We start from the raw sequence: 19259 nt of genomic DNA, 5'->3' as shown, positions 1-19259 counted from the left end.
GTAAAACTTTGATTCATCCTTGCTCGAATTTCCTTCCTCTCGTAAGCACACATTTGCCTTAACATTTTCTCTGCAGAGTACCAGAAAATCGCCCGAAAAACAGAAGCCATTACTGTCACTCTTCTGTGTCACATCAAAAGCACACTCTGAAATCCAAATTATAGGGTTGGACTATGGATTCTTGGCATTTCTGTCTAAAACTATCCCCCCCCCCCCCCCAATGCTACGTTTTTATTAAGGCACAAAAACAGATTGAGAAAAGGTGCTATTGCTTAAAATGTTACCAAGTGGTTTTAAACAAGAGTTTAATTTTAGCCTGGGAAATAAAGACACCCTCTGTTTCCTGGCTCTGTTCATTTCTTTGTCTTATTTTAGAATCACAGCTTGGCTGCTGTCAATATTCATGTGTCTACCACTGTTTTAAAAAAGCCCTGCTCAAGCTCTTGGTACTTTGGTTTTTTGGGAGACCTAGGCAAAGGGTGATTTTCCCTCTCACTTTTCAGGTGGCCAGGAATTTGATTGGCAGTGACGAGATTCCAGCCCTTTTAAGACATTTCTGGTACAAGGTGGGTGACTCAGTTCCTCAGATTTGCTCTGCCTCGCCTGCACCCGACGTCATTCGCAGACACTCTCCTTTCCACCTTTGTAAATAAAAGTATCTATGTTTAGGCTCAGTCATCAGTTTTCCCCCTTGTGGTTCCCACCCATCTGCAAGAGCCCATTTTTATTCTACCTGTGACTCATCACTGAACGCCTCCACACTGATGATGGAAAAGACAAGACATGTCCCCCGAAATGTGTGTCATCGAGCCATCTGCTACTTTCTGTACTGTGAGCCTTCAAATCCTTTTGCACCAGGAGGAGGACATTCTTTACGGCCTCTGAAATCACAGACAGGAACACCCCCAAGCACTCAACCCCAAAGACACTTCTCCAACTACACGGCTCGGTATGGGACACCCCTGCTCAAAACTCTCAATAAAGGCTCGTCAAGCTTGCTTCAGCTTAGTACCTAGAGAATTACACATTCTAATTGGATAATAAGAGAACTATTTGTACATTTGGAAAGTATTATACAGTAAATGGATCTGGCTAACTTCAGCAAATAACCTGATGAGCATTAGAGTTTGTTATGGATATTCAATTCATCTACATTAGCTCTCAACGTACCAGCAACAATCATAAGTACTTACAGCAGTAAGCAGTAGATGAAAAGTTGCATTTTAATTCAAAATATCATTTGTTTTGAAAAGTAGTAACATAAGTGTGATGTTAACCAAGGTCATGGCCCCTGAATGAAAAATAACTTGTCAGATCTCCTTACTGACAGGATGGATGCAACAATATACAAACTGCTTTGGAACGAAATCACTCATTATACGCATGTCGAATCCAAAGCAATACAAAATGCATTTATAATAATGCTGAGGCATTAACAGTAAATACTCTGGATTATAATCTGTGGGTTGTGGGACAGACAAAAAGAAAAAATGGCAAAATTGAAAATGTTCTCAAACGAGCATTCTTGAGCACCATGTTCTAAAGATGTCTAATTTTGTTCCCACATTCTCAGAGTCAAAGGACAGTGACACACTTGCTAGGAACTCAAAGGCCTATCATGTTCTAACAGTGTCCTTGGTGTTGATAAGGAGATAAGAAAACTTTTAGATGTTTTACCTGGGAATTGATAAATGAAATTGAAATTCTACAGTGATGTTATGTCTGATTGTTCTTTCCCTTTAGTGCACCAAGGAATTGAAATTTCTTTTGCATTGGCTGGAAGCCTGGAGTCCTGTTTAGGGCTTTATCCTGCCTTGGTTTGTTGCTCGAACAGGCTCTGGGCAGCTGTGACCCTCTCAGGGAAAGAGCAGCTCTCTGTTAATGGCTATCAGCTAGAGGGAGAAAAGGCTGCCACTTGCAGGATCATGGACAAATCATCTCCTTTTAAAGAACAAAATTATCATTTTTAATGCCTACAGTAATTCTGATCTATGCCAGTGTGTTCAAAATCCCAAGCAAAAACAGATCAAGTTCCAGCAGCTGAGCCTGCAGGCTGCAATATCTGAAACACTGTAATTTGGCAATGTGATGGGAAGACATATTTCCCCCTGTGAACACTGAGGTTTGTGTGGAGCAAATACATTCTGCTGGACTGTGATTTGAAATGAAATAAGCCCGGATGTACTTTTAATAAAACCCAATTCATTTTTTTAAATCAGATCCAATATGAAAAGAGGGGTTCATTTATTAGGTTTTATGTACAATAAGGGTACCACAGAAATGTAAATTTCTTCCTGGACGCACTCAGGTGACACAAAATGTTTTCCATGTTCATCATTTAATTGACCATTATTCAAACCCTTTGGCTGTTTTGGTTCATCGGACGTTTGTCCACATACTGCCAAGGAAATGCACTGTGTCTGCCATCCACAAAACAAACCAGACTAAGAGATCAAAAACAACTCTGAATCAGAATATATCTTGGTGAACTGATTCACCAAGTGAAATTCACAAGTGACAATCAGCTATGTTGGCACTAAAAATGGAAAGAAACTACTCAGAAGCCAGTAGGGTCAAAATTATAGATACAATTATAATTTTATCTATAACTCTAGGAGCTTCGTCATTCTATATGTGAAGTATAGGATCCTGATAATGCAGTCACTATAAGTATATCCCGCCTTGTGCCCATTGCTTTCCAGGATAGGTTTGCAAGGAAAATGGATGGGATGGATAATAATATATAAGAATTCCACTACTGGGAATATATCTGGTGAAGCAGCTGGAATGAAAGTTTCATTAGGAAGCTGTTCAGGAAATACAGGCTGAGAAAAACTGGTAAGATGACAATTCTCTTCTAATTACAGAGTTACATTTAGTAAAGGCATCTCCTTTCAAAAAAATATTTGAATTGTATTCTTTGTTGTCCTGCATTTAAAGGACCATTACCCTAATTTCTTAATAAAGTTGTTCAATACTGACCTGCAATTACCATGGGATAGCTGTGCAATAATATTCTATTATTATTAACAATAATAGTTTGTAACTGGAATAGTACCGTCACCCTGCCAGCAAGGGCACCCTCTCACAGCATTTACTATTTCCTATTGCTGTTAGTTCCAGTGACTACAAGTCCTTTAAAAGCAAATAATTATCAGGATTCAGTTATATATTAAACTCTATTTCACTTTTATCTCCTTCCAGTCTTGTTTCTTCCCAGTGCTATCACACCAGTGAGAATTAAGTGATACAGCTTGTTGCATGCCAGCTCACAGCAATAACTGGCTAAAATACTGTCACACTGGATCTTTTTAATTACCAAAGGCTGCAGTTCACAATCCAAAGCAAAGTGTTCTAATTTTTCTACAATGTGCTTCCTAATCTCTTCCAATTCCAACTAGATTTATGCAGATAAACTGTACACAGTCACCATCCAACGATCGGAGAACAGCAGGCTGGATTTGATCCAAGTTCATTGAACCCAGATGGTGTTTTTAACAGGAGATCTCAGGAGCATCTGTCAAGACACTGTCATTTCTCCTGGTTCATGTCTGAGGTGCAGTCTAAAGTAGGGATGGAGAATCTTTCAGTCGCTAACAAGCTGCCTGAAGATTTGACTCAAAAGAAGGAGTCAATAAGGTCATAATGGTAGACCAAACTGAATAAAAACTGTAATACATAAACTCCAAAAACCATCTCTCATGCCGTTTAAAATTAGATTATCGAATAGAAGGTCAGTGGTTAACATGTACGTTTTAATTCACCTAACAACAACTACAGCAATACGTTAAAAAAGGGACATGCTCAATTTCAACACAACAGCTCTAAACCTCCACATTGCTAGCGGGAAGCTGCACTTTCTACAATCAATACTTCTTGGCACCTTGTTCACTCAACACGTTCCTCAGTGTAACAACGCCTCACACTAACTCAGGAGACTGCACCTTTGAAAAGCTGTGTTTGTAATTCATTCATTATCAGGACTACATAAACACCCAAGACAGTGAAAGTGAGACACACTGAAAGATATGTGATGCATTTGATTTTCATCCTGGCGAAAAAGGAAATGTTTGCAAAGCCCAGCTTCAAGAAAATAATCTGACAGTATTAGCCTTTCAGTCAGCAGCAGGAATTCTTATTGCCTCTACGGCCTGTGTACATTTGCCCTCCACACCTTCCGAATCTTATTTTTCATGGCAACTATTAACACTCATAACACCTTGGGGGTTTTGTAAGAAGGTACTCTATGAGGTTCTAATACATTCTGTATCATGCCTGTTGCTGAGAGGTGTTGTTTACTTCAAACTACTGTTACCTACCTTCTGTCTGTCATAGCTGTTTTGAGTTTCTGGGACGTTTTGTACTGTATATTAAGTGGAAGTGCCTATTTATGTTTACAAAACAAACCCAGTTTTATGTACTGAAGTTCAAAGGTAATTCGACATAAAAATGTTGTAAAAAGTCAATAAAGCAGGGTTCATCTTCTGCTGTATTGATTGGCGAGTTGATGGGAGCTTGGTAATTTGGCAGTGAAAGATTTTAGCGCAGAGCTAAATTTTTCACTTTTACTCCTACCTGTCGTTCCTGTTAAATAGACCCAGTTTCTGCATCTAGACCCAATGCATCTATTAAAAACTGACAGGTTCCTGTTCAAACATCCAGAAAATGTTGCCGTCCTGTAAATGCGAAGAATCTTTCAGAACAAAACACCCAAAAGCATTTCTGCACTTGGGTTTTTTCTATATACCACATGAACCAAATATATTAATGACAGTCGATAAAACCATGTAGGAAAATCAGCATTCATACAGAAATACAGCAGACTCGCATATAGCTCTTGACATAGCACATATACCCATAATCATGTCTCATCAGAACATTGCTCTTAGACCCTCCTACTCCTCTCCCTTAAACAAGAAAAATCAATTATAAGTGTATTAGTATGCGTATGTATGTAGTTTAATGTATTATGAAAACAGTAATACAGCAAATACAGTACTGTACAGTATACCAAATAGATCAAATTAAATGTAATAAGAATAAAATGCAGGGAATACAGCAGATCCCATGAATAGCCTTCTCTTTGTCGTTAATCGCACGAATGGAAAATTAATTCTTGCCATAAATACTCACCAGACTGGTCAACGCATAAAAAACACACAAATGGCAACTCCAAATCAGTTTGGGTATAACAAATGTCTGACGACTATATACTGTATTGTATATTATTGTAAAAAGGAAATAGAGAAAGGGACAGAGACGGCCTAACCTTGGTTAAAGGGATTGAAGGGGGAGAAGGAGAGAAAGGAATAAGAAAGTCCATGACATTCTTGGAAAAGACAACAAACACTTCATAAACTAAAAAGTAAGAAAAAATAATTGTAGAATGCAGAGTTCTTGCTATCAAAACATCTCGAGGTTTTAAGAAGAGAGAATGAATGTAATAATTATAAATTAGAGATGAATGTTATTTCCCTCAAATAAATGAAAACATTTCAGAAAAATTCTTCTCATTTGTGCAGAACCAAGTATTATCGATGTTTTATGTTCGTTCACAAAGCAAAGGATCTGAACAGATTCTAGGCTTTTCAGAAATTACCAACATAAACATGTTTTCTGACTCTTTCAAGGCAACATTTCAAAGGAGAAATTACTATCTAATTTACCTGTGAAACCTTGCGTGGTGAAACGCTTTCTCATACAAATTCTCCCAAGGTCAGTATAGACTTCCAACAAACAGGAGCTAGTGTTTCACCATTTTAGCTGTTTTAGAAGCAAATACATTTCTCCTTATATAGCTGCAAACAGAACACTAGCTCAGAAATAGCTCCTGAAGAAACGTGGTTTGACTTACCCTCTGACTCAGGGGTGTTTAACCCATGGGTCTCCACAATTCTCTTAATTACAGTACATTAAAATGTCCTCCTACCCAAGCGTGCTTTTTTATTGAATTAAAATTCAGGAGAACAAATATTGAATTACAATTCAAAAACAAAAATGGTGTTATTTCTCAATTATTACTGGAAACCCAGAAAACAGAAGCAAAATGTTTTCCAATTTTTTTTTAAAAGCGATTGTTTAGAAACCAGAATACCATCTGCATGATGAAAGTACCATCTTCATTAAGAAGAATAATATCACACTCCCCTGTGAAAAGTAATTAGTAGAAACGAAAATGTTTAACGCATCTTCTCTTAGACATCAAGTATAATTCCTCATAATTCATCATTCCCGGGCTAAACAAGTATAACATTAAGACATATTCCTGACTAAATACAAATACAAACACATTTTAAGCAGTGCTGTCTTCTTGAGCAGCTGAACCAAATCCGCCCAGACACTGCGCTAGGATTTCCGAACACAAACAGAATCACTAAAAGAATCCTGGATCAAAGTGGGGGAAAAAAGAGAACGGATGCAGCCTTTCAAATACACGATCACAGTTTGAACAATTTTCAAAGCTTGTGCCAAGTCGACTTTTACATGAATGTGCTGCTTTCTTGTGCTGTTCTTCCACTATTTTGTGATTTTTCAGAATCTGCTGTGTACCACCAACTAACGAACTTGTTTATCACAATAATATACTTAATCTGTCTGTCTAACACTAAAAGGGAATGAGTTCAAAACTGAGTCACGGGTCGCAAAGATGACATGCAAATTTAATCTGAGTCCTGGATGAAAAAGGTTAAGATACCCTGCTCTAGCTGACAAAGGGAGATATGTGTCCCGTCTCCCCCGACAACTCCCACTCACTGGTCGATAACCCTCAGGGGTCTGGGTCCAGAGCCATGCCTCTATATCATTTTATGTAACTTAATTGACTGCCTGAAGTAAAAAAAAAACAACAGCCCTGAGAGCCACACATTCAGAATAATAAAGCTTAGCCCAAAGTAATCTGGGAAATGACTTTCCTAAAACCTGCACTTGGTGTTGAAAGCCAAACAAAGCAGGGCAGACTGCGGTACAGGCATTAAAAAAGGATGTCTGGACCTTTTTGAAAATTAACTAAAGGCAGTTAATCAACAGTCATTATTATGCCTGGTTCCTAGTGGAATCATAAAAAAAAAACTTTTTTGTTCTGAATCACCATGTGAAGTGGCCTGAAATAAATTCAATTTCCCAAAAGTCTCACTTCTGAAAGAGACAAGATGTGCTCCCTTTTCTACAGGAGGGCTGAACATCAAACATTTAAGATTAATACGATCTTTACTCTTGATTGTATAGAATATGTAAGCCGGCTGAAAGTGTCTGTCAGTCAGTTTCCTGTGTGTCGGTTTTCTCTTTTTAATATCTGTGAAGGAAAAGGAAAATCTTAAAACCTACTGCACACCAAAATTATTATTTTTAGAATCTAGTAGAGGGCTTCATATTGCCACACTAGAGCAAGTAAAATCTATATTTCATACACTGCATACAGAAGAATAGTGAAATATACATCATTTATCTCAATACAGCTCTGAAACGTATGCCTAGCAAACAGATAACCACTGACTCTCCAGCTCGGGAGCTGACAAGGAACAGCATGGAGTTATTTTATGTGATTTTTACTCCCACTTGGTGTATGCCCAACTGACTCACATCCAGGGTGAATAACGGGGTTATCTGAAGCTTTCCAGAATGTCTCTGTCTTGGAGGGTTGAACAGCTTTTGAAAGAGAGAAAACTAATTTGAAATGTGTGCTATTTTGGAAGCTCCAGAAAACAACTTTCTGCACATACAGCAAGCCTATAAACATACATTACATTGCAATGCAAATCAAGTTGTGTCTTAACATGAAATGTCTTATATATAAATATTATGCAACTATATTAAATAAAATCTGAAAATACTATAAAATAGAAATTTCACTTCCAAATTGGTATCATGCTCAATCTGGAAGAGGTCAGCAGATACAAATGTAAATGACAATGCCTTGTTAAATTATATTGGCGAGCCTCTAGAAGGACTGGGAAACTAATTTTCGGAGTGATTATTCGGTAAAGGGCAAAAGGCAGGGGAAGAAGAGCAGCTTTAATAAGGACGTCTGAGAGCACAGTGCGACAGAGCTCTGCTCAAATAAACACCTACCCTGATCATTTCATGGCTGTTCCAGATTCTCAGGGGGTTGCAACGAACTCAATTATACCTGCTCCCCCCGCCTTTTAGCAATGCTAAAAATTCTCAGTTTCTCCCTGTTTTCCCACAACTGTCTCAAATAAAAGTATTTTTGTTTAATTTAAAATTAATCCAATCACCCTGTGAGGCTTCTAAATCGCCATTTCCAGCTTGGAACTCATCACAGCAGTGTGTTAAGACACGGTTTTCTTTTTTAAGAAACAGCATGCCTTGCATTTCAAATGAGAATTCATCTGCTCTGCTCTCTTGAAGGAGGCCTTCAATAAACAGACTCGACTTGTGCTGCTCCAGCTCTCTATTTCCATGGGCACACTGATGACATTTCAACGCCCAGAGAAACGCAGCGCACACTTCCAATAGATCACACAGAAGCAAGGAGACAGACGCAGCCTTACCATGTACAGTATTAGCAGCAGAAGACACACAGCTAAAACAGAATACAAATATTTTTTCCACCAAAAACAAGAACAACTAGTCTAGAAATGAACACAGCCAGTGTGATATCATATAAAACAAAGTCGCCATCATTCAGCACGAACTTCAAGCAAACCATGTGGAGTTCAAAAAAGCATCGATAGAATCCATGTTATGCAATTCACTCCATATTTATACCTGTAGACTATCGGTGTGCCTGAGTCTTAATCCAGTTAAGTGGGAGTCAGCATTGTAACACAATTACTAAAGACAGGGCCTAAAATCGAGAAAGGGTCACACTCCAGCTCCTCATGGGAGCTGGCAAATTTAGCACAGCCTTTGAACCTCTCGGCCTGTTTTGGGGAATTGGGAGGAAATTTTTGGAGCACCCAAGCAAAAACCCACACAAGCACAAAAAGAACATGCAATTTCCAAATTCAGAAAGCGTCCTCACCTCGACTTCAACCCAGATTCATAAACCTGCAAGGAAAATCTCACATCCCTAGGTTAGGGACTTGTAAAAATGGACATTTAACCTCACTACCCATGAAAATAATCGTTTTTTTTTTACATTAAACTTTTTAATCAAAAATTATGTAGACGTTTTTTGTACTTCAACAAAATGGGAACTGTTCAAACACTCTTCAAATAGTCTTCCTGCGCCACAGTGAACATAAAAAGACCCATAGCAAAACAATGTGATGCCACTACTACAGTGCCAAATTTATTCCCATAAAAAAACGACTCAACACATTGTTTTCTCTTAACGAATGAAGGCCAGGCTTAAAACTGATCACTTCTCTTTCAGCTGAAGTGATTCCGTTTTGGGGGGCTTCACACAAACATTTTTATTGACCTTAGAAGAGCATGTCAGTCTTTGTTCCGATTAAGCAGCAGGGAAATACTTAAGGAGTCAATGCATTGAAGCTGGGAGACAGTGATCAATTCGTCTCAGCTCCGAGCAACACAACGCATCCTCCAAACAGAGGTGATCTCCGATATGCTGAAAGGCCTCGCTCCCATCCCATTGGGGAATTCGACAATATCCAGGTTCCTGGGAAATTGCATCACCTTCTAGCGGGTACAGAAAGAGGCACATGGCAAGGAGGATAAGATGAACGTTATAAATCTACAGCCTCCAACTAAACTGATGTTTTTCGGATTTGAACCGTAATCAACATGAAAACAAGGCCGCCGTCTCTCCTCAAACTGAGTTTTAAAACGCACAGTTACTACAGCCCCATTCTGCCTGTGGATCCTGGCACTTCGTCACTGCTGACCTGCTCTGTATAGTCTCACACGTCTACCGAATCTCCTTTTTTAAACCGATCATTATCGCCGCTACAGAAAACAGCAGTTGTTCAAAGCTCTCACTGGTTTCCTTAATGATCCTCTGAATGCTGTTGGCTTCCTGATGATTTTTTTTGTTGTTGTTTCTGATGTGTTCTTTTGATTTTGGTCTGTGGACATAAAATAATGATGAATTTTGATAATAATAATACAAAGAGGCTCTGTTTGACACCATAAATGTATTAATTAACTGGATCATTTAAACCAGCAATCTCCAGGCTACAGGTACCAAGTTTGTGATAATGAATCTTTTCAAAATGTGAAAACTGCAAGAACTTAAAACACACTTGTGTTGGAAACTTAGAAAAGAATGTACAGCATTATTCCTTAAACTGATGGTTTTCTAATTTGGCTTATTCATGTGGACTTAAAGTTAGACTTGGCAGTTAAAGGCGCCATACACTTTTAATTTGTGTTTGTTCTGTCAATAAAATGAATGGCTGAAAAAGTCTCAGAGGGACACTATTGTTTACCATCGAAAGCAGCTGTTCTTAATCATTACTGCAGCCTGCAGTCCATTAGTTCTCAAAATCTGTTGTCGCACCACTTATCCAAAATTGTTGACGTAGTTTACTTATTTAAACCTAAGATATGTCATAATTATAGAATGAAAGAGGCAGAATTATGTTTATTTAAATTTCACAGTAAAATTATGAATGCATGAAAAATGAAGAAAAAAAAGTTTACCTTCAAATACCTAGGTTTGGTGCAACCAAGTAATTGTACTTACATACCTGTACGTTATTTGTGTTTTCAATTAATTACCTTCTAAAAAAAACCCCACAAAGGTTAACTCTTAAACCTCACCCCACACTGCTGTGCACCCCAGGTTAAGAACCACTGATCTAAAGACACAACTCTTTGAACCTCACAGTACATGCCAGCCCTATATTACACCTTCTTTAGCACCATTTACACAATTACTTTCCAATTCTTTTTGTCACGTCCAGTCAAGGAAAGAAAAGCTCAGAGAAAGCAATGGTTTGTATGTCTCTATCTGTGAAATCCTGTGACAGCTGCTTAGCGACTCAAACCATTGAGAAACAGGGCCTGTGCAATCGGGACCACTGACACCTCCAATGTTCATAACAAATATTCGCTTTCAGACTTAACTCTGGTGAGATGGAAATGGCGCTTTTCTTCAGCTCTCAAGAGAATCGACTTTCTAAAACACTGGCTTGGTGGTTTTGCGAGCAAGATTATACAGCCTGTGCTGTCTTTCTGCAGTCTCAGAAAGCACCTGAGGTATGAAGAGAGAGACTTAAATCACATAGTCACAGATTGCACGGATGAGTTACAGCCTGTGGGGTACCTCACAGAATTCGTTTAAGCTCCAACAATACAGCTGGATGCTGCTTTGATATACTCTAGGAGGCTGTTTCTTTTGAAAGCCTCATAAGTTTTCTTCTTCCCTTCCTAATCCGTGCCCTTCCTTTGGGCCAGAGAAAGGCCTGACCTCATAGCCCAGACTTATCATAATCTTCCAGATATTCCACAATGGACAATGAGACAAAATGTTCCCCACACAATAACTCCAGCAATCTGCTTTGTACCTTGACCTCCCAATTTAACTGCACAGCCCCAACAAAAGCCAACTAATTCGATCAAAAAGCCAGTATTGTTCATCCTGACAAAGCTTAGACTTTATCAGCAAATGAAAGCAAACTTCAAAGCTGTGATAAGGGTACATTTCACCAGTAAAGGATACAATGTATAATTAGAAAAAGGACCTCTCAAATCTAAATTGAACAATTAAATGAATGCCGATTATTCTGGATGTTTTAAACACCAGAAAGATATACAAATGATAATTTCTAAATTGCAACGTGACTACCTTAGTTACAACTAAAGATGTACTGTAAGTACAATAAAATCCTTTTATTCACAAGACAAACCCAGAACCTAATTATCTCAACCTACAGTGAAGCTAATCAATTTGGAATTATTAATGAAAAAAATCATATCCCATCAAAACATTTGTTCACACAGAACCTGGAGAAATAACAGGCGCTTTCTGAAAGCAGTTTCCCAACAGTGCTCAGGATTTCAGTTTAGGCTTAAAGGATAACGGTAGGATTTACAGTGTCAGTGGATCAAAAACAGGAGCCTACCTGAATGTTGTCAAAGGACGTTTTGTTGGTGACGTCATACAGCAACAACAGAGCTGGAGAGGGGGGAAAAAAGTGTATTACGACATTTTTATTTGTTTTGCAAAAGAAATATGTCTGTTTCAACCAATGCAACAGGAATAAAGCAAAACACAAAATCAGATGGTCTGAATTGGTTTAGCAAAGATGCATGTTTAAAAAAACGGCTAAGGTGCAGAACAGTAATTATAAAAATAATACAAGACAATTACTGGATTTCTAAATGAGAGCATTTCCAATGCATGCATTACTAGGTGCTAATTCTCTAGGAACGTTATTAGTTTAAGCATTGCAAATTTGCTAGCTTGAATCTGGATGTGAACCAAGATACTGTGGATAATGTAGTGTAAGGGGCAGGTGAGATCCGATTCACGGTAAGGTAATACTGGTGTCCAGTCCTTCCTTTCATTCACTGCAGTGAAGCCTGAGAGTGGAACCTTTCCCTTGGCAGAGTGGACAGAGGAACAGGTACTTAGTTGCGCTCTTTGTATAAATAAACGAGGGGCATCAAAAACGCTGACGTTAACCGTCTCTTCTTAATACATTTTACTGACAGGTCGGTAATTATTTCCTGTAAATAACATCAAATCCTGTAATCACCTAGGAGTTCATTACACTCTTAATACACGTTACACAGTTTGTGATGTAGGAGTTTTTTGTGTGTTATGTACGAATATAGCTTAAGTTTGTCTTTATGTAGCAGCCAGGTGACAACAATGATAATGCTCATTTTGTTTCAGTTGTAAAGAAGATGTGTTAGAAGAGGTTCATATATTTTATTATGAATACTTAGTCATACTAGTAGTATTACAGTTAATGTAATACTAATTAGAATAATATACTATGCCCGTGTTGCTTAACAGTCTCCTCTTAATGCTTCTGGTGATCCCATGTATGTATTGCTAGGACTGTAAAGATGCAACTAAAAAGCTTAATTTGAAAATAATCACCAAGAGCTTAAGGATATGGGCAGAAATTAATTGTCCATATCATATCTTCCAGGTGGATGCTGCACATTGGTGGTGGTGGAGGGGAGACCCCATTACCTGTAAAGTGCTTAGAGTGGAGTGTCCAGAAAAGCGCTATATAAGTGTAAGCAATTATTATTATAATTATATCATCTGACACAGTGATATCTTTCTTATTTGCTTGATTTACAAGAGCAGTTACTGTAGCAGTTTTTGATTAAAAACAGCTAATAAAATGTAATTTATTAAGCAAAGGTATCTCTCAGAAAGTTATTCATTCTCATCAAATATAGGAGGAACAAACCCTTGCACCCCCCAGAATAGGTTGAGTTTGGTTTCAATCGGCATAATTAAAGCTTTATTTTAACTGCACAATCCATAATAGAATAGTTTATTCTGAATTACAAAAGGGCCCGATCATCATAAAAATTCAGGAAGCAATGCAAAAGGTTAAAATATGCTTAAGATGCACAAATTCTAGAAGCTTTAGAAAATTAATTTTCGAATTTTTTCAGGACGTGCAGCTCTGAAAGATTCCACAATGAACAAATAATTATTCTAAATTACTGTCAGGACATGAAGAATAACTGCTGACTTGCCTTCATTCATATACAGAGATAACAGTCATTTTAAAATCTAGGTCTGGATATGACTAGGTGGTCAATAGAACTGGAATGTTTTACAGAATAAGAACTGCTTTTGAAAGTTTTTTTTTATCTGTCTTCCACAGACTGCATTACAAAGCCCAGCTAATTAAATCATCCAGACATAAAAAAGAAACATATTTGGACCTTCGCAAAGACATTGTGGCTATCTCAGACAAGGCAAGCTTAAAAGATTGATGAGCTGTTGTGGTCAGTCAAAACTGCCAAAGGAAAAGGTTAATGAAAACATTGAAAGATTGAAACATAACCTTAGCTCGCAAAGAGCCCCTTGCAGACGAGAAGGAAGTTTAACAGATGAGCGTTGATTCAGAAACAAAACAAAAAACAAAGACTTAAGCACATTTTTGCATTGAGGCATCAGTCCAGCAAGCAGTGGTGCTCAAGATAAATAAAACTGACAATGATCACGACGGTAGGTTAGCGTTCATACAGTAGCTCAGGGTCCTCAAAGCACAACAGAGACTCCTGAGACTTGATAGGCACATGCAAGCTTGCAGTGACGTCAGAAAACACTACTACTCCTGCTTCAAGTGGTGACTCTCCCTTATGGCACAATGGGACATACAATGTATCAAATTGTGAATGAATCTACAGATGGACATAATTAGGATTCAATCTCAGCGGTACAGGGCTTTTGCTGAAGACGTTGAGTACTAAAATAGCTGTCAATTCCTAATTCATTAGGTATATATAAAAAAAGATTTACCAATTTGACAAAGAAAATGGCAAGCCCTTCTATTGCAATTACCTTCACAGGACAATGCTTTTCCTGCATATCAAGGACAATGGAACTCTTCAAAAAACACTGCTGTCAGCATGTACTACATTACTTGTATGAAAAACAAATAGGATTTGCATGCATGCTCACACGTATATTTATGCATGCAGCCTGAGTCATACATAACATGCCATTTATGCCAGAATGTTTTAAATTATCTGCTTTTTAATAATATTGTTAGGATAATATGAAAAAAAGGAATTATACAAAGCAATCACCAGTAGCTAGAAAATGAACAGCAGCTACTAGCAGAATTACACACAACAGAATCGCACATATCATATTCTTACATCACTTTATCTGTGATATTCTTTACAAAGAATCTCACAAATGAACCACCATTTCAGCGAGCAGGAATCTGTAGATATCTGACACTTGTCCAATGTTCCACATTTACAGATGATATTACAATATTCACATATTCCACTGGACGGGCTGAAACCAGGAAGGTTCAGGAACATGCTCAAGGCAACCAACACAGGAAAACTAGAGGGAACATGGAGCTGTTTGGCAAAAACTCCCTATAACTTAACCACAAGATCTCACACCCTCTTTAAAAGACCTATGTAAGCTCATCAATAAAACATTAAATAGCTTAACTGTCAGAATCCTCAAATAATTTCTTAGGATTCATCTTCCAAAGATTTGCATTCTGGGGAGCACGTTTAAACGACTTTGAAATGTAAGCATGTGCCTGCCATTTTGGAGGCAAAATTCTTTCTGAAAGGATCATGTCCTTGACTTGACCATCTGTTTAATGGTTGAGTAAATATGAATAAAAAAAGCAGGACAGTCTACGAACATTCATTTATTAAACAGGTATATTTTTGTCAAAATAGCAAAATGACTGCATCTTCGCTAGAGGTCACAAGGTTGATCAAGTTGATGACGGATGATTTTCTATATAGAGAAATCCATTCAAACTGGCCTACAGAATGAACATTTTCTGAAAATAGCCTTATCAGACTAAATCATTTGCAAGTTGAGATATTATATTAAGTTATTAATTAGTTCATACAAGCCTCCTAAATGCTTTAGGCAAACTATGACAGTGGTCCCTTGGGGCACTTTCAACTATAAAGAAACTGGATGCTTAAATTTCCTCTCTACTCACAATAATGTCAAAACTTACAATTGTGTGGAGAGACCTAATTCTGTTGTTTAGTGATGTTACTATTAATGTTACAGTTCTCAAGGTCAGTTTCAAAGCTTTCAGTCTTATGGAATTAGGTCATTTTTCAAACTCAGCAGACATCTTCTTTACACAGAATCTCACTAATGAGCCACCATTTCGGTGAGCAGGAAAGTGTAGATATCTGACACTTGTCCAGGGTTCTACATATAATATTTCCAAGCTGGACAAGTGACACCTCCACCTACAAAGTGATTCACTGTTTAATATTGCTCAGCCAACTGGTAGTGCTCTTTTTTACATGGTATAAGGGACCTGCTCATAAAATAGGATTATTTTGATAGAAGTCAATAAGAATCATTCAACTCTAGGATTTAGCTATTTTGGCTGTAAGCAGTTTGAGACCTGCTGTAAGCAGTATTTTGATCTATTTTTTGTGATTACTGGTTCAGAGATTTACCTACTGCGATTGACAACACATCTATAAGGCAGTGCCAATGCAGAACACACTCTTGATATTGCTTGAATGAAATAAAAACATGGCGCAATCATCTACCAAAACTTTTATCATTCTGTAAATGACACAGTGAAAGTAGGTCAAGTCTGCTTACTGTAAATAATTTAAAGAGGATACAAATTGTAAATTCTAATTTCAACATGCTGTGCGTGTTGTTGGCATGCCTCTACAGTATTATTGGCATTTCAATTTTTGTTAATGAAATATAAGAAAAACAAAAGCTCATTAGAAGATGAAAGTTGTGTTATCCGAGTTCACGTGTCTCTCTTCCAGCCCCCAGCTTCTGTCTGTATTACAGGCTGTTGCCAGAAACTCTATCGCCCTGCAACACAGCTAGCAGCCCACTGAACCTCAGCAGGTGTGAGCCTGGTCAGTACCTGGACGGGAGACCTCCTAGAAAAGTTAAGGTTGATGCTTGAAGTGGCAATAGATATTAGTGGGGCCAGTAGGGGGCGCTCACCCTGCGGGCTATGTGGGTCCTAATGCCCCAGTATAGTGATGAGGACACTATAATGTAAAACAGATGCCGTCCTTCAGATGAGACATGAAATCGAGATCCTGACTCTCTGTGGTCATTAAAAATCTCAGGGCGTTTCTCGAAAAGAGTAGGGGTGTTACCCTGGCATCCTGGCCAAATTTCCCATTGGCCCTTACCAGTCATGGCCTCCTAATAATCCCCACTGGCTTCACCACTCTGTTCTCCTCCCCACTAACAGCTGGTGTGTGGTGAGCATACTGGTGCACTATGGCAGCCGTCACATCATCCAGGTGTATGGTGGTGCATATTGGTGGTGGTGGAGGGAGTCTCCATTACCTGTAAAGTGCATTGAGTGGACTGTCCAGAAAAGCACCATATGATGTGTTTTACTGCCTTCTGTTGCAGAATAGGGTTTAAACTTCATCGAGTTACTGGAATAATTTAGTTCACGGATAACTGCTGTACACCTCTAGAAGAATGTTTCTTTGGTAAATGATCCTTGACATACTGTCATCCTGACTGCCCTTACAAACAGTACAACACAACAGACTAGTGGTCCTGTACTTCTGCGTCTGCTTAATTTTGAATGACTCTCCCTCCACCCCCCAACCCACATACAATTACCTGTCCGCCCAGGTTAAACATGAGAAAGACCTCAACAGGCAGTGTGCATTTGAATAAATGAAAAGCAACACACAACACAAAAAACATCCCTTAAACATCTATGTCAAACTGAAACCAAATTATCTACTAATCAAAAATGTACGTTTCTTTTTGTTTCTTTGCTATTTGATTCATATGCTTGTGCTTCAGATGGGGGATTTGAATGCTATCTATCACTTCTTTCCAGGGAAAAACAGCAAGCAAAATTTACTTTTCCCCTACACTTTGTATATACAACTACTACTCTATCTATAGCTCTGCCAGAGTAATGAAAATGCTCTTGGACAGATGACTGACTTTCAGTGACTCCTTTCCTTTGAAGTATTCTGGATTCCAGATATTGTAGCTGAAATATTGCAGGATTGACAGAAAAGGCTTTCTATTCCTGCTCATGGTCTTTGCCTTCCTGTTCTGCTGTCCCTTTAACTAAAATAACCAACACACAGCGCCATGACACTCTGACTTCCATGATACCCATGATCTGTCCTTACCGTTACTCTGAAATCCAATATGACAGATTCAAACAGTTACACATAATCTGTTTATATAGTCCGATATGAACAGATTTTGATCTCATGCAGCAGCAAATAAGAATAAAATTCTTAATTAATACACAGTTTACAGTTGCAGGGGTGCCAGATCCTATCCCAGCCAGCAATACGCTCAAGACAGGACACATCCTGGACAGGACGCCAGTCCACTGCAGGGCACACACAGACACAGACAGGCACACACTCACACCAGGGCCAAGTTTCCCAGAAGCCAATTAACCTGCCAGTATGTCTTTACATTGTGAGAGGAAACTGGAGCACCTGGAGGATCCCATGCAAACACAGGGAGAACATGCAGACTCCCCACAGATAGCAGCCAGAGCCCCTGCACTGAGTGGCTGCAATGCTTACCACTGGGCTGCCCATAAATAAAGACTGAGAGAATGCAACGCTAATGTTTGTCATCAACAGTGATGCACAGACAGCAAAGAATCCAACTTGACATGAATAATTAACAATTTTGTGCTCTATTAGCAATAACTGAACATTCCAGAATTTTTTTTTTTACAGTTTACAATCATTCAGTCACTGGATAGAGGTACAAACAAAGCAAGAAACATTAAGCATGTTATTATTAAATGTGGCATAGCATGTCTGGGGAGTTTGTACGGCTCTGAGCCAAGCAAAAAAAAATCTGAATCAGAATTGGAGCTGAATGAGAAAAACAATTTGTTACATTATAAAAATCCAAGCCAGAATTTAATTATAGTCTAGAGCTTTAATTGAATTGACAGCTATTAAATGAGCTTTGAAAGATACTGTACTACCAAGCTAGATTCCTTAATGTCTGCAAATTACCCTGCACCGTTTAAATCTCATATCAGAGAGCACGGTTTTATCATTCTGCAAAACAGCATATACAGTACTGTGCAATGCACTAGACCGCTTAGATTCAAGCATTAATGACAAACTGTTGTTTTTCTCTTCTCTTATTGGAACTGTTTCATAGATGCACAGTATCAAAGGGATTTTCAAAAAATGTTGCATGCACCGACACTGAATTTGATCTTGAAATTAATGTTGATCCCATTCTCCATTGCAAAGGCTTTTGCTATTTTTCTGGACCTGTCTCGGGTTAAAACAAGTAGCCCTGCTGTTTTGTATACAAAATAGTCATGTTTAAACAAAAATGATATTTTAGCCTTTCCAGAATAAATATCCCACTGAATTATAAATTCAAAAGGAACAAAATTGTAGATGAAATGAAAAATCTAAAAAGTGACATTTAGTAGCTATTTTATGGAGCATCCCTGAAAACATATTGTTCCCATTTTAACAGCATGTACTTATGATTCACTCAGTTCATTGTGCATCATTCAAAAGAGACAGTTACAAAAACGCCTTCAGAGTAATGTCCTTGAAAACACAGAGAAGAGCTGTCGTGTTACACTGTGACAACAGCATTATTCTGGCTTTAGACGGGCAGAACATAACTTGCATTAATAAACAAATGTGCACCCTTTTCCCCATCTCCAGCCATG

The 19259-nt window shown here is 38.3% G+C and overlaps 1 protein-coding gene across 1 annotated transcript in view; it reads right to left on the bottom strand.

Annotated features, from left to right (window-relative positions):
• The window catches only part of rab26 (RAB26, member RAS oncogene family), a 144647-nt gene that overhangs the window by 46415 nt on the left and 78973 nt on the right, over nucleotides 1-19259 (bottom strand). Inside the window, exon 5 of the mRNA XM_088613148.1 lies at nucleotides 11991-12043. Within this exon, the coding sequence (XP_088469274.1) occupies nucleotides 11991-12043 (53 nt within the window). The remainder of the gene's footprint in view (nucleotides 1-11990; nucleotides 12044-19259) is intronic.

This window comes from Lepisosteus platostomus, chromosome 19 (genome assembly GCF_059453375.1).
Source record: "Lepisosteus platostomus isolate fLepPlt1 chromosome 19, fLepPlt1.hap1, whole genome shotgun sequence".
NCBI classification, from domain to species: Eukaryota; Metazoa; Chordata; class Actinopteri; order Semionotiformes; family Lepisosteidae; genus Lepisosteus; species Lepisosteus platostomus.
The sequence above is the reverse complement of the archived record's forward strand: the minus strand, read 5'-3'. Positions and strand labels throughout refer to the sequence as shown.